The sequence below is a fragment of the Ictalurus punctatus genome, chromosome 4 (assembly GCF_001660625.3).
Source record: "Ictalurus punctatus breed USDA103 chromosome 4, Coco_2.0, whole genome shotgun sequence".
In the NCBI taxonomy this organism is placed as follows: Eukaryota; Metazoa; Chordata; class Actinopteri; order Siluriformes; family Ictaluridae; genus Ictalurus; species Ictalurus punctatus.
The window spans coordinates 7,322,501-7,339,360 of NC_071284.1; the positions used below are offsets into that span (position 1 = coordinate 7,322,501).

At 36.6% G+C, this 16,860-nt stretch overlaps 1 protein-coding gene across 1 annotated transcript in view; it reads left to right on the forward strand.

Moving 5' to 3' along the window:
• cngb1a (cyclic nucleotide gated channel subunit beta 1a) overlaps positions 1-16,860 on the forward strand; it is a 42,155-nt gene that overhangs the window by 794 nt on the left and 24,501 nt on the right. Inside the window, exons 2-15 of the mRNA XM_053678234.1 lie at positions 1,585-1,624; positions 2,567-2,615; positions 2,797-2,878; positions 3,057-3,079; positions 3,253-3,267; positions 7,386-7,485; positions 8,518-8,556; positions 9,142-9,163; positions 9,340-9,427; positions 9,521-9,639; positions 9,785-9,827; positions 10,184-10,201; positions 10,520-10,586; positions 12,487-12,511. Coding sequence (XP_053534209.1) covers positions 1,585-1,624; positions 2,567-2,615; positions 2,797-2,878; positions 3,057-3,079; positions 3,253-3,267; positions 7,386-7,485; positions 8,518-8,556; positions 9,142-9,163; positions 9,340-9,427; positions 9,521-9,639; positions 9,785-9,827; positions 10,184-10,201; positions 10,520-10,586; positions 12,487-12,511 — 730 coding nt within the window. The remainder of the gene's footprint in view (positions 1-1,584; positions 1,625-2,566; positions 2,616-2,796; positions 2,879-3,056; positions 3,080-3,252; positions 3,268-7,385; positions 7,486-8,517; positions 8,557-9,141; positions 9,164-9,339; positions 9,428-9,520; positions 9,640-9,784; positions 9,828-10,183; positions 10,202-10,519; positions 10,587-12,486; positions 12,512-16,860) is intronic.

The following is a 16,860-nucleotide window of genomic DNA, read 5'->3' on the forward strand; positions in this document are numbered from 1 at the left end:
CTTACTGAAGACAAAACTGATATAGAAAGACCCACAAACAAGCAGCAACTGAAGGTGGCTGTAGTAAAGGCCTGGCAAAGGGAAGAAACTCATCGTTTGATGATGTCCGTGGGCTACAGATTTCAGGCAGTCATTGACTGCAAAGGATTTGTAGGATATTTATTATTATGTTAGTTTGCCTAATTACTTTTGAGCTTACAATCTGCCAACAATAGGCAAACTATTTTCTTTTACGCCACTCAGAAGTAGGTGCAACATCTATGTTAAATAAATGGCCAATTCCTGTGTAGTAAGTATATAGGTACTGTCAAATTCAGAAAGACTTTTTTTCCAAATGTAACTAACCTTAAATGTTCACTGCACTAGCCAAAACTGCAGTTATTTATATTTCTATAATAAATACTACTGTGATTTATGAGTAAATGTGCAGAACATCAATAGCATTGATGCTATAGCATGTGGAACATTATAGGTTCCACAATATGAAATAGACAGAAGGACAGCAGGTACAAATGGGTTATTGTTGAGCAAAAATCTGATAGCTAGTTGATTTTAGCCTCATTTAATATAACTACCAGTATATATAACTGTCTGATGTGTTAAAAAAGAGAAATGTACACATATGTAGTACAGTAAAAGATTTTCTACATGTTATATTTGAAGAACAAATGAAGTGTGAAGTGATGAATAGTTTTTGCACTAACCTCTCCCATCAAATCCTACAGAATGGGCTTATAACAGATAACAGTCTGAACCAGCATGGCTACTGATGATGACATTAAAGAGTCCATCCATTGTCTTTTTCTCAATACTGTAAGGTTATGGTTTAGGGTTAGGTCTATGGTTAGGGTTAATTATCTGTAAAAACACAGGTAGTTAGGTTTGCAAAGGCTTCAGCTCAGAAATCAGTACAGCACTGAAGTGCAGTTACCCTAACAGGTCAAAAACTACTAGACTAAACATTATGTAAATATGTAAAATAACATTACATTAATAACATTATGTAAAAATTAAGCTATTCATCACAAACTTGCAATAATGTGCATTTAATTGACATGTGCATTTTTTATTAATATAAAATGTTAATTAATACATTTATAAATTTATATTTATATATAAATGTATATATATTTATATTTATAACTGTATCATGTAAATTAAATACACATTATTGCAAGTTTTAGGACAAAGTGATGAATAGTTTGATTTTTCTAACAGAATTCTGGCTGCATTTTATATTCTTTTGGTGTCCAGAAAAATCTTTTAAAAAAATAAAAAATAAATAAATAAATAATTGTCATGACTGAGAAAATAAAAAGAAGAAGACAGTACAGTAAAATGTTTTATTTTGTCAGCTGATGAATTGAAAGCAATTGTGGTGTATTAAATACACCAGTCACTTCAAAACTGTTTTACTAAAGGCTCTAAGCACTTGGGAACCAAAATGCCTTTACACATCATACAATTATTGAACAATGTAAAATGCTAAATCTTCATCCGGTGAAAGGCAGGATAAATGTACCTCAGGGTGTTGAATTGTAATGAGCCACATGGCTTAACTTAAGTTGCTTTTCGCTCTTTTAGGAACAAAAAGCACCAGTTAAAGAGCAAGAGGTGAAAAAAGGTGGGTGATTATACACATGACAGCTGACTATTAGTCAGTACATTATACTGTATATAAATCATTATGTGGCATTGAGTGAGTTTAAGTGAATATATGTACGTACAGTATAATCTGATCATTTGGCAGCTGTTAGATTATTAAGTGGTGATATAAACATTACAGTATGATATCTTAGTTCGAATTAACGTAACTATCAAATTTTGAGAAATGCAAGACATCTGGATTTTAGTCTAATAATAAGGTTGGAGAAAAGCAATAGGCACCATATACTTAATTGAACACTACACCAGTGAATTGCTCACAGTGCAACATATTAACTGTACAGGTGCACACAGGCCTGCAATGCATATTACCCGGGCCTGGGACAATCCATTAAAACCACGGAAACACACACATAAGCTGTGAAATGTAAACAGGGCTGAGAGAGCTTCCCAGGTTATCTCCGTGATGGTGGGGCTGAATGCATACATCCTAGAGTTAAAATGTAATAATAAATCGTATTATTGACTCATTACTCCAGTTTCCTTCCCCAGTCCAAAGACATGCATGGTAGGCTGATTGGCATGTCTAAAGTGTCCGTAGTGTATGTATGGGTGTGTGAGTGTGTATGTGATTGTGCGCTGCGATGGACTGGCACCCTGTCCAGGGTGTACCCCGCCTCGTGCCCGATGCTCCCTGGATAGGCTCCAGGTTCCCCCGCGACCCTGAAAAGGATTAAGCAGTATAGAAGATGGATGGATGGATGGATGGATGGATGGATGGATGGATGGATGGATGGATGGATGGATGGATTATTGACTCATATAGAGCCAGAGTTTTAGTATTATCGTATTAATTCATTTAATAAAAGTGAGATGTTATAATGTTTGTAATCATTTTTAATTTTACATTTTAAAAAGCTATTGGTGTGTTGTTTTGTTTTTTTTTCATTTACTTGAATAGCAGCCAATCCTGCTAAGCCAAAAGAAGATGAAGTCTCAGAAGAAAACAGGTGTGTGTGTGTGTGTGTGTGCGTGTGCATGTGTACGTGTGTGGGTGTGTGGGTGTGTGCATGTGTATGTGCCACTTCTGACTGCCCACATCCCGTCCACCCTACCAAAATCTCTCTCTCTCTCTCTCTCTCTCTCTCTCTCTCTCTCTCTCTCTCTCTCTCTCTCTCTCTCTCTCTGCAGGACTCAGGGTGGTGTATTGGCCTGGATCTCTCAGGGTTTGACCAGTGCCCTCCCCCAGCCTGCAGCAGACAGTGATGCCAGGGTACAATGACAGCACTGAAGTCCCATGTGCTTGACAAAACTATCCATTAAATTTACATGTCCTTCTCATTTCTAACTGAGCAACCATTCTCTCTCTCTCTCTCTCTCTCTCTCTCTCTCTCTCTCTCTCTCTCTTTCTCTCTCTCTCTCTCTCTCTCTTTCTCTCTTACATTTCTTAGCAACAGGAGGAAGACTGCAATAGGTACAATTTACATTACTATTTCATTACTATCTAATTCTGTGTGTGTGTGACAGAGAGAGAGAGAGAGAGAGAGAGAGAGAGAGAGAGAGAGAGAGAGAGGTATGGCATTTGATTATCTGCATATTTGATTTACTCTATCATATGTTTGTATTATATGTCATCATGGATTGCAGTAAAGTGAATGAAGAGTGAGTAGATCTGGCTCAACATTTATACTTACTTAGCAGGTGTATACTGTGCAGAAGTCAAAGGAATGGTTAAGGGGGAAATCAAATTTAAGTAATCTAACCCTCACCTCCAATGTGCTTGGCCAAAACATGTTAGGTGTGGAGCATACTGGAGCGGTAAGGCTAATATACTGTAGTTAAAAAGTAATAAAGGCTTATGATCACCAGTTTGCATTATATAAACTGTAAGTTAAAGCCTCAGCCAGGCAAGTGTGGCTTTCTTTCATGAAAACAGTGAAACGGTGAACTAGGCCTGCATGCATGCAGATTCAAGTAGAAATCGAGTGATTGGTGACAAATTGGCAAAATGGCTGCCACTAAAGTTTTCAGCTCTGCTGAAATTTTGCATAAATTTGATTTTACCCATAGATCATTCTTTGAAAATGCTTTTTATAGAGCACACAGTTTATTCATTGAATTGGTACACACAACAACACAATCCAGACAGAATCATACAGGACAAGGACAAATAGTATACTCTAAAACATAGTATAGAGAGCTGGATAGGTCAATGGCTAGTAGCAATATATGAATTTTAGGTGCAATACATCATAGTCCAGCTGTTTAACAAGCTGTTTTTAATCCGAGACATTAGGAAAAATGTCTTTACATGACAGGTGTTGTTTGTGATTTAGCATAATGGCCATGGAACAGGTGTGAAAAATACTTGAGTAATTGTACTTCATTACTGTACTAGTGATAGTATTATTTTGGTGCATTTATAGTTTACTTAACTATTATTGAAATTGGATCCTTATATTCTTACAAAATAACAATTTCAAGAAAAAAAAAATGGCTATCCAGCATCAAAATCTATCTAATGTTGGTTATTGACAGGATATTTTACTTCTTATTCATTCATTAGCCAATTACTTGGCATAACTTAGACTGGATGATGTTTTGAGACATAGTGACATAGTTGCTTGAAACAGTTTTAGATAAAAGATATTATGCTAAAAGTTACCTTTCACATGAAAATGTGACTTTTTATTATTTGAGTTTATTGTATTATTATTTACTTTCACTTGAGTACATTTAAAAGTAGCACTCTATACTTTCATTTAAGTATGATTTCACTACATTTCCCACCCCTTATAGCCAATCAGTCAAATAATATCAGATTAAATCTCTGCTCGTCAAGGGCCCCCTAATCACCAGGGTCCCTGGGAAAGTACATAATAGGCCTGGTTGGTAAGCCATCCCTGAGATTACTTATAGACGGCACTGTAACGGCATCCAAGTTATTAATATCTCAGTAAACATGTTATTGTACATTAGAAGAATGTTCTCGGTAGGGGTGTTGTGTTTGCATTATTCAGTGTTTGCAACAGACTGTATTTTAATAGATAACATGTATTTAACTGATCTACGTAAACCCACCCACACCTCAGGGCAAAAACACACTGAATCAGCATGGTGTTCTGAATGTTCCCAATAAATCATACTCATATTAAATGATATATTAGCCAGAAATGCAGCATTGCCTTTTGCTGAACTTCCCTTGCTCTTGAAACTTCAAGGGTCATAGCATCTCTGGGGTAATAGCCACTTCAGCTAGACACCAAAGGGTGCTATGCTGGAGAGTGTTGTAATTCCAAAGCACAGCAGCATTTATTGACAATTTCAGGGTACTTACAGTCTGTTTCATTTTCAGGGAAACTGAAAGCTACCCTGTTTACCCGATTACACACAGCACAGCTGTGAGATATACATGAGAGAAAAAATGCATTTTTCTTTCATCCTTTCAAATCCAGATGAAAAAGTAACAAACACTAACAAATAGCACAACATAATAGGCTACTCTTGAAGGCATACAAACCTCAATTTCCAAAAGTAGCTAACTCAGTGGTAGTAAAGAACATTTGTCATTTGCCATCTGTATTTGTCATACAGATGTCATTTGTAGAGAGTAGCTAATAAATCCCTGTGCCCGTGAGAAAAGCTTGTGCCACACCATTTTTAGCAGAGTCTGCCTTAAAGGCTTATTTACCCCAAACTCAATTCTTCATACACATTTAAAAAAAAAAAAAATAGCACATGCATTTTTGAATACCTGTGAAAGATCAACACTCTCATACTTTTATGGTGTATCATTCACAGTAGCGCTTCAAACATAAAAAATACATATTGTCTTTCACAGGTATTCAAAATTGCATGTGCTATTTTTTAAAATGTGTATGAAGAATTGAGTCTTTATATGAAAGGTAGCTATGCCAAAAAAGTGTTTTTTTCTGTATGTAGTTACATCGTATTTGGTATGAACAGGCCTTAAGACACAGGATCTAGGGCTATAGGGTTTATGTAGATTTATATATAGGCCTATAGTGGTTTCTCCCTTTATGGCACGTCTGGTAAATAAACCCTGAGCTGAATCCCAAGCTGGCCCCCTTACTGGATATATTATGTACTACATAAGATATAAACACCCTTTTTATTCTGTAGTCCACATATACAGAAAGGATGGACTCGTTTCATATTCATACCCAGTGTTGTTGTTTTTTACTAGACCATTTTTACTACACCTTTAATCTGTGCTTCAACTCTGCCTCAACTCTGGGAATATAACCAAATATAAATAAATGTCTGAAAATTCGGCTCCCTGCTGTTGCCTTCACTATACAAGATACCAACAAATTGCCTGCACCTTTTGGTTGAATAGGCAAGGCCTAAAATTCGCTCAGGTACTGTGGCACAAGACCATTCATTGCTTTATAGGTCAATAGTAGTAGTTTCTAATCAATGTGAAATTTGATTGGGAGCCAGTGCAGTGTGGATAAGATAGGGGTAATGTAGTCATATCTTCTGACTAGGTAATATGAACAGATAATATGTTCTAAACAAATACAAATACAGATACGAATAGGAGGTGCACGATTTTATTAGGACCTTTTGATACTAGAGGTGTGTATCAAGGCTCGAGTGAGTGGTCAGATATGACGATATCAGGACAAAAAAAAAGGACACATTTACAGTGTTTGTTCATTCTTAGTGACAACCTGGTCAAGGCTGTGATAGTTTAAATTAGGCTACTAATTAATATATAGAAAATATCACAGACATGTACAAGCATAAATAATGACTGCATGAAAACATTTTCCCCGAGTTTTCCAGTGTAGGGTACTTTTTTCTGGTTTAGGCCATGCCCACAGCAGTTTTAAATCTGAATACAAATACAGATACAGATATTTGGAGCATTAACTAGATACAGATACAGATAGTGGCATTGCGTTCCCCCCTAGTAATTTCAATACAATCCTCACTGACAATTAACACAAATTGCTGGAATCATTCAGTCATGGACAAGAACTGGAAATTACTTGTGTAACTGTTTTTTATTGTTGTTGTTGTTGTTGTTGTTGTTTTTGGTATCTTACTGAAGTATTATAAAATTTGAATGGTTGTAAATAAATCAAATACATTTCCAAGAGAAAGTAACATACGTTTTAAAATTTCAGCTAGTTAAATTGGCTAGATTGTTAAGATTGGTAAATTGGCTTGTTAAATTAGCTAGATAGTTGAGTTTTGCAATTTAGCTTGATAAATTAGCAAGCTAGTAATGTTTTGTTTTTGTTGTTAATGTGCTAATGTGTAATTAGACATTAGCTAACCAGCAAGCCAAAGTATATGGTTGTCTGCGTTGTGGTCAGCTCTATTCATCAGTTAGAAATATTTACTTTTTTACTCTTAAATATTTGAGTATGTTTAAATGTCGATTTTTACTTTTTTACTGTCAGTCAAGTTGATTTTTCCCTCCATACTTCTACTTTTAAGTAAGATTCTGTACTTGTGCTTTTGCTTCACTATAGTTTCTCAGTACTTTGTCCACCACTGATTATTACAGAAAAAAACTATGGTTTTATATAAAAGCTGTAATCCTATGTAGTTAATGCTTTATATAAACTCCTGCTTGTAGAACACACTCAGCTTTGCTCCTGTCTGCTGCTGCCTCATAGTGTTTACTCAGAACAGTGCACCTCCCTGCACACACACACACACACACACACACACACACACACACACACACACACACCCTGCTTTCAGACCCAATGAGTTTACCAAGTGATTTTCCACCTTCTCAGGACAGGGGTGATAAACTGGATTGTGCAGGGATTAGGCAAAGTGGTTCCACAACCTGATGACAAGCAGAAACAGCAGACAGAATCCCAGGAGGTGACTGAGGTATGCTGACACACACACACACACACGCACACAACAGTAATTTCATCACCTAACATTACAATATGTAGCATATAGTACTGTGCAACAGCCACTATATTAATCATACAACCCAATATCATAACATACTAAAATCAGATTTACTACATGGACACTATGCTCTGAATCGGATTGGTTGGAAGGTAATTAACAGATTTTAAAAACATGCAATGAGTCTGGTGAGGAAAGGACTGTTTTTAGCTGCTATATATTGTATGTCATGACAGGAACTAACTTTTTTCGGACATTCTACAACATTCAGTGTAACTAGAAAATGTTTTGTTTTTTTTTAAAGCATGACTATTCATTCATTAATCAATTAAAAATTGCAATCACCAGCAATTTGCTGGGGTATAAGAGGAATAAAACACATCAGGATGTGCTGTTATTGGAAAATAATCAACTTTGGGTTGGGAACATTAACTCGCCTTGCTGATTATTTTCTTATAACAGCACGCAATTTTCATACCATAAGGAATAATGGCTTCCTTTCTTACAAACTAAATATTATGTTCTGTATATATCATTATGTACAAGTACGTTTGTTTTGCACCTCCGGGTTGGGGGTTCGAATCCCATCTTCTCCCTGTGTGCGGTGAGCTTGCATGTTCTCCTTCTGCTTCAGGGGTCTCCTCCGGGTACTCTGGTTTCCTCCCTCAGTCCAAAGACATGCGTTGTAGGCTGATTGGAATTTCCAAATTGTCTGTAGTGTGTGGATGTGTGTGCAGTTGTGCCCTGTAATGGGTTGGCAGCCCATCGAGGGTGTCCACCAACTTGTGCTCTGAGTTTCCTGGGATAGGCTCCAGGCTCCCCCACGACCCTGTGTAGGATAAGCGGTATGGAAAGTGGATAGATAGACAGATAAAAAGGATGGCCAGAGTAGACATTCATCATCACCCATTATATTCAACTATCACCAAGTGAATGCTATTATCTTCATTTCTTTTTTGAAATGTTGATGAGGGTTTTTTTGCTTTTAATGGAATTTTTCCTCAGGTTCCAAAAGTGGTGCCAGAAGTAAAGGTGGTGCACACTGTAAGTAGATCACCCAAGACACTGTAACTGCTACAAGCTAAAATCCCACAGTGCACTGCTCCTAGAGATCTACTGCAAAAAAAAAAAAAAAAAGAATTTGCATACTTTTAAAACAAATCCTAATCTACATTTACATGTAAATTCAAATATTATATATATAAACATAAATATTAAATCTGAATATTTCATTTAGATATTACATCTTATACAAATATTACATCTTATATTACATATAAATATAAATATTAAATCTAAACCCTAAATGTAAATGTTAAATATTAACTGCAAAATTTTAAATGTATATCTTTTAATAAGTCTCCAATTACCTACATTTAACATTTACATGTATCTTTCATATTTTCATTTAACATTTAGGTTTAAATAAAAGCATGATTTTTTTTATTTATCATTATGTTTAGCAAAACTAAATGTGTCATTTTATACAAATCACTATCTAAATGTATCAGAATGGATGGTGAGCGTAGGTGTCCATATGTAAATGAAACATAAAAGTTATGGAAGTTGTTTACTGGTAAAGATTATTCAGTGCTATGTGAATATTTTGCTTTTCTCCCACATGTGCAGGAGATTAAAGTGGTTAAAGTGGGTGAGTGTATAAAATAGAAGTAGCCTTTTCATTTAGTTTACAGAAATACATATTTGTGTGGCCCTTTAACAGATATGTGTGTGTGTGTGTGTGTGTGTGTGTGTGTGTGTGTGTGTGTGTGTGTGTGTGTGTGTGTGTGTGTGTGTGTGTGTATTTTATGTTTTATATCCATTTAGAGCCTGAGCCTGAGCCTCCACCTCAAGTCCCTGTGGTGGAGGTGGTTTCTGATGCAGAGCCTGAAGGAGACAAGCCGTTAACTCCCAGGTATTCCACTTATTTTATTAAAATTTTAAAGCATTTTAGTTTAGTCTGTGCTTGTTTCTCAAACTCTGACTTTTATCTTTGTTGCCTTGTCAGGGTGATGGAGTGGATAAAGCATGGTTTGGAGAAGGTTGTTCCACAGCCGGGACACTCTCCATCTATTACAGACACTTCAGATAAAAAAGAACCTGCTACTAATACTGCACCTCCAAAGGGTAGAAAATATTCTCTATTGTCTTGATTCTTTATTTATTTAAAGGTTGTCTCTTTTGTTTCTAAAAATGAATGAACTATGCTCTGGATAGGTATCTGTTACATAAAGTCATTGTAAAAATCTCATATTTTTCTTTCTATGTTTAGCACCTGATCAATCAGCAGCTGAGGATGCAACCAAGGGAACAAAGTTGGTCCACTTATACATTTACTCATGGGCAGATTGGACAGTTTTCCCATTTCATTGTGTCATTTTTTTTATCACACCGGTTTTTAAAAAATGGCATCAGCCTGGTTAATAAAACCATTTGGCTGATTTTGATTAAAATTATTTCTATAGTTTTTTGTTATTGCTGTTGTTGTTATTGATGTTGTTGTTGTTTTTGTTTTTGCTCATCCATTACAGTTTTGACTGATTTGTCATGAAGTAGGAAGGTTTAAAACCCTTATTGGACTTGAAACTGACAACCTTGGCATGTTTTTATAGAACACGGCCTCCAATTTGAGAATTAACTGTTTATTTGTTTTGTTTCCATGGCAACCCAGTGTGGAGGAGGAATCCAAGTAAGTGGATTATTGTATACTGTTTCTGTTCTGCCAAGATCCCAAACTATTTAAATGCATATTAAATTGAAACTGCTAACTGTGAAGAAAATAAAACCGAAATGCTCCACTGCTGAACTGAATAAATGTTTTTCATCCTTTCCAGCAAATGCACTTGAGTTGCAAATAGCTAATATTTGCAGTTGCTTCTGCTGTAGTGTCCTTGTTATGGCATGATAAGAACACTTGTTTAGTTTACTATTGGCTTGTACTTTGCAGATTACAGAATGCAAGCTCAGGACTACCCATAAATTAATATGATTTTCTTTCATTTTTAAGCGTGGTTAGCTGGATTGCGCAGGGACTCGGTCGCATTATGCCACAGCCTGTTCTGAAGCCAAAAGAGGTATGATATCATAGCTGCTACATCAGCATTCAAAAATATGTTTAGGTATTGTAAATCATATTCTGTAAGAATTAAATGTTTTTCTCTCATTTCTAATTCAACAAAACTTTAGAGTTAAAGGTAGTTCAAAGAAGTTTGAAGATACTCTTGATATTTTTCTACCAGGTGGTAAACTGTCTCAGAGCGGTAGAATTGTAAAAAGGGATGGAGTTAGAATTAATATTTTTATCAAGAAATGCAATTAGATGTGAGGCTCGAACATTCAGTCACATCGGCACATCTCAATCCTATTAAACACAGAGTAAGCATTGGCATAATGCCATACACTGGCTTGCATAAGTAATCACCCCCTTGAACTTTGAAACATTTTGTCGTGTTACAGCCTGGAACTGAAATGGATGTAATTGGGATTATATGTCATGAATCTACTCAAACTATCCCTTACTAGTACAACCACAATTCTAGCTAGAGAAGGCCATCCACCAAAAGGTCAGTAACTGAGTAAAGAGGGGGATCATTCAGAAAAGTAATCAAAAGCTAAGGGTAAATCTCAACATGATGCTACCCCCACCACGCTTTACTCTGGGGATGGTGTTCACAGGATGATAAACATTGCTGAGTTTTCTGCCAAAGAGAGCGTTTTGTGATAAGGCCAAAAAGTTACATTTTTGGTCTCATCAGACCAACAAACCTTTTCCCATATATTTGCTTAGTCTCCAATATGTCTTTTGCCAAACTCCAAATGACATTTCATATGATTTGTCTTCTTCCTTAAATCCCAGCTTTGGGCATAGCTTTGGTCTATTGCATATCGGTTGTGTCTTCATCAGTGAATGTTTATGGACGTCCACTTCTCGGTTGGACCGCAACACTTTCAGTCTTTTTGAATTTGTTAATAAGTTTGGCAACAGTGTTGTGTGATGTGCTTGCATTGTTTCCTGTTAAAGTCCATCACAACCTTACCAAGCCAGCCATGAGAATGATTTCAATAAGGACTCCAGTGGCAACCTGTGAAGCTCTGGTGAACTCCATGCCCAAGAGGGTTAAGGCAGTGCTGGAAAATAATGGTGGCCACACAAAATATTGACACTGTGGGCAATTTGGACATTTTCACTTAGGGGTGTACTCACTTTTGTTGCCAGCGGTTTAGACATTAATGGCTGTGTGTTGAGTTATTTTGAGGGGACTGCAAATTTACACTGTTCTACAAGCTGTACACTCACTACTTTACATTGTAGCAAAGTATAATTTCTTCAGTGAGGTCACATGAAAAGATATAATCAAATATTTACAAAAATGTGAGGGGTGTACTCACTTTTGTGAGATACTGTATATATCCCTTTAATATGTATATGTATATATTGACACCATGTATATGTCCCTTGTAGGTCTCAGCCAGGGTAAGATTAGCATCAATTTGCATATTAAAATACCACTACACCAGTTTATCTAAAATATCACACTCTCGTGTCACTTCATCAGTTCAGTTCTGTCGACAAAATTGGCACCTGAAAAGTGTCATATCAGCATATTGCACATGTGCCTATTCAGTTAAGTGAGGGAGTTTGAATTATTGAATTATTACAGTCATTTTTTTTTCCTGAAGGTCTCATCAGGCCAAAGCTGGGAAATCATTTCAAAGTGATGTAACTGTCTATCACTTTTCTGAAGGCAAAGCCAATAAATCAAGTGAACCCAAAAAGTCTGTATGGTGGATAAATAATGACCACAATGAATGAGAACTGATTTGAGAAATGTGAAAGTTGCACCTAGGACAATTTAATAGCCTAAAAATCACACTTCGGCTGCAGAAAGTTGTGTTTCAGTCAATGAAATTAATCATTAGCATGCTAAAAATGTCGGTTATACTTCCTTCTAATGGTCTAATGTCTTTTCACAGGACACTTTGGATACAGTTCAGAGCAGTAAGTCTATATTATACCTTTTTCCCCATATACCCTCAAAGTACTTTCACACATCAAACCTAGACATGGAACTGCCAAACATGAGTGCATCCAAATCTATTACTAACAACTCATAATATTTGAGTAATAATATTACTGAGGAAAAAAGGTGTTTAAAATAATGTACATGCATGCTTAAGAAGCTTGCCTGTATTACAGTATATGTCTGATTACTAGATTAGGCATAGTGAATAATGATGTTTCACACAAGACCATGAATAGATGTCTAAAAGAGTTTGTGTGGTCCTTTTTGAATTTATTTTGATTAGGGATTGATATTCCAAGGTGGTGAATGAGGAAAAAATGGCTTTAAAAATGGCCAAATGCATGCATTAATCACTGGTCACACTGATATTTTGCACACAATTTTTTATCACCACACAAAGTGGTGATAAAAATCAGCTGATTATGGACAATCCTTGTTTGAATCCTGGTTTGAATTGAACATTTTGGACACAATATGACCAAATTTGTGCGCCGCTAGTGGAAATAAACCCTGGAGAAGCCACACTCACTTTATAGCACATCAGCTAGATACTGTAACTAGCTAGCTCGCATTGATTTGTACATCCCCATTAAAATTGCCATTTCTTCCTTTTTTTCATCTTCACCTGATGAGCTTTCATATTTTAAGTCATAATTTATATTCCTGAAAGTATCGGTTGCCTTGTCAACTGATGACGTCATTAACACTACTGTAGTAATCATTTTAAACTAGGAAGTGAAATTATACGTGGTGAACACAGACAAGCGAGATTGATTCACACATCCCAGTGCGGATATATTATATATATATATATATATATATATATATATATATATATATATATATATATATATATATATATATATATATATATATATATATATATATATATATATATATATATGAAATATTTGCACTCTTGGAACACCACTTATAAAGAGGTTTAGAGAACAGCTTATGTTAGATAGTTTGGGGATTTTTTTTTTTGCAACTTTATCCAACAGGTACAATTAGGAAAAGAGCAAGGCAGAAGTCCTTTTAATAATGAATAGTTTCTCCATTGGGTTTCTTCAGAAAAAAGGAAACCACATCTCCACCCCCTTGGTTTAGGTTTCCTCATGCTTGCAAAATTATGAAGGCTGTCTTTGAGGTTAAAAGTTCACCCAGATGAACTGTGCAAAGTGAAAATTAACCCCAACTGGAAACTGCTACTTACGGCTAAAGAGTTAACGTGTAGAGTATAGGTAACATAGTTCATGGGTGGTTTTGTCACCACCTTGCAGAGTTAACAAATTTCATAGAATTATTAAAGAGTTGTCACATACAACATTGTGCTCAACTTCCATCTATCTCCTATCATTATTCAGTCTCAATAAAAACTGTAGAACGTTTTGATCTTGATTTTATTTTTATTTTTTTTAAACAGATAACAGGATAGGACGAAAAAATAATACTGCACAGTCTCTCTAGATTTCAGTAGTACGGCTCATTTCATTTTGCATTTTACTCCACTCTGAAACACCTGACTTAGCTCTTAAATTAGATGATGGTTAAATTTGAGATCTGTGTGCTGGTGTCAGTGCACTGGGACTTGAAGTGTCTCTGCGTATTTGGGCTGCGGAGGTTTGAGTATTTGAGACAGATTGTAACTCAGCTCCTCTTCTCCTTCTGTTTCAGGGGAGAAGGCCATGAGAGCCCCCTAAACATAAGGAGAAGAAGACTGGGAGAGGGACTTATACCCAGCGAGACAGAGAGAAAGAGAGAGAACAATCAGTCCAGTGGAAACACACACACACACACACACATACACACACACACACACACACACACACACACACACATATTCCATTTCTCTGTAGAAATACCAGCTGGCTGCTTAGTTATAATGATCTGTAATTGAATTAGCCAGTCTGATCAGATCATGTGAGCCATGCTTGCATAGCTGTGCTATAATTGTTTAGTTCGTATTACAGAGCTTTTTTTTTTTTTTTCAACTTTCTCTGTTTCTCCAGGAGTATGGTTAGCTTGTTTGCTTAGCCTGTCAGTAGCTGTGCTAATAGTTAGCATAAATGTCACGCTACAGATGAGTTTTCCAGTCAATTCTTTACAGCTTGTGGTGATATTGTATGGCACCTGCTAAGTATTATGCTTAAAAAGTATTGCTTCTCATTCAACAGAATGCTTCTGACTCAACCGAAATTCAGTTTTAAGGTTCCCTTTCAATTTAAAAACATAACTTTTAAATCAACTCCTCTTGGATGACTGATCCGATTGCGCAGATTTGTGACCAAAGCTCCAAAATGTTTGTTTTTTGTTTTTTTTTATTTATTAAAAATGGAGTCTTTTTCAATGCTAACATAAAAATCAGTTTGGGAAGCTTTGCATATGAACTCAGTTTGTGATTTCACAGAATACTGTGGGTCTGACAATAGCGTAGCTTGAGAGAAAAATTACTAAAGAAAGATGTGCTACCAAGCTACATCCTTAGCTAGCTCTTTTAGTTAATGTTATTTGTTGTTGTCATTGTTGTTGCTGCTGTTGTTGTTGTTGTTTGTGTGTGAGATGCTGCTGCTGGCTTGGCCCAGGGTGACCTTATTGCAAATGTTTGCCGCCTGTAATAATTAATAAATTACTTTTGAAATGCTGAAATGCTCTGTGTAGTGTGACATTATTATTCAGACGTCTATAGAAAACAAGAGAAGGCATCATTTTGTCACACCAGAGTATGACAATTGGATATTCAAGAAGATATTCACTACCACACGGTTCCTTTGACTTAATGAGATTAAATAAATTCTTTATTTCCCCTTAAATTAAAACTAATCTCCATTATATTTTCAAACTACACAAACATTTAACCCAAGACTGTGTTTAGTTGAACTGATTACTGAAATCTCTAATCTGATTAGTCAGAAGGTGTGGGTTAATTTTCCGTAACAGCAGTTCAGTCATGCAGCTGCAAATTACAGGTTTATTACATATGCATAGCACCCATTATAATATATTGTTGTTTCTATAGTAACAACTTGCACAGGACTTGTATGACTTGTATGCTTATTGTATATCAAATATTTAGCCCATGCTTACTCATGAAAGGCTTCATAATTGCCAGATACACTGTATGGCCAAAAGTATGTGGACACCTGACTAATTACACCCATGTTTGCTTGGTGAACATCCCATTCCAGATTTAGTTCCACTTTGGTGTTCTAAAAACCTCCACTCTTCTGGGAAGGCTTTCCACTAGATTTTGGAACATGTTGGGATGGTTATGCATTAGTGAGATCAGGCACTGATGTCAGGTGAGGAGGCCTGGGCTCAGTCAGCACGCCAAATCATCCAAAAAAGTTTTCAGTGGAGTTGAGGTCAGGGCTCTGTGCAGACCACTTGAGTTCCTCTACACCGACCTTGGCAAATCATGTCTTCATGGATTTTGCTTTGTGCACAGGGGAACTGTCATGATGGAACAGGTTTGGGCCTATTCATTCATGTGAAAGGAAATTTTAATGCTATAGCATACAAAGACAGCCTAGACAACTAGGTAGGCACCGATACCGATACCACTACTCGGGTGTCATCCCGTTACTGTGCTCATGTACTCGTGTACAACCGCACTGATACCATTTTATGTGACAACGTGACATAGCATAACCTCTCCTCAGTTGAGCAGGTAGTCGGAAGAGGAGCAATGTCAGCAATTTGGAGATATTTTAAGATATGTGATGATGATAAAAGTAGAGCAGACTGCAAACTATGCTCTGCTAAACTGTCAAGAGGAGGGGGAAAAACAGCTAATTTAACACAAGCAATTTGATTAAACATCTAAAGAGCAGCCATAATGCCGAGTGCAAAGAGTTTGCTAATGCTTGCAGCGGGAAACAGCAACAACCAACTTTTCAGCAAACGCTGGAGAAGCGAGAGAAAATGTCCAGAGACAACCCACAGGTAGTAACAATAACAGAAGCTCTTACCAAGTTCATTGCTCTTGATGACCAACCGTTGTCAGTTGTAGATAACACAGGATTTCGTCGTCTTCTTGGTGTACTTGAGGCAAAGTATGAGATTCCCAGCCATCACCACATTACAGATACCGCATTACCAAAGCTGCATGACTTGGTGAAAAAGCACATCAGGAACCTGTTGCAGGACATTTCGGCCTTCAGCTTCACCACTGATATTTGGACTAGCAGTGTCAGCCCAATGTCTCTTATAAGTTGAACAGCACAGTGGCTTGATGAGGATTTTACTCCCCAGAGAGTCGTTTTACAAGCAACGCAGTTTAGGGGTTCGCACACTGGCCAAGCCATAGCAGGTGCGTTTGATG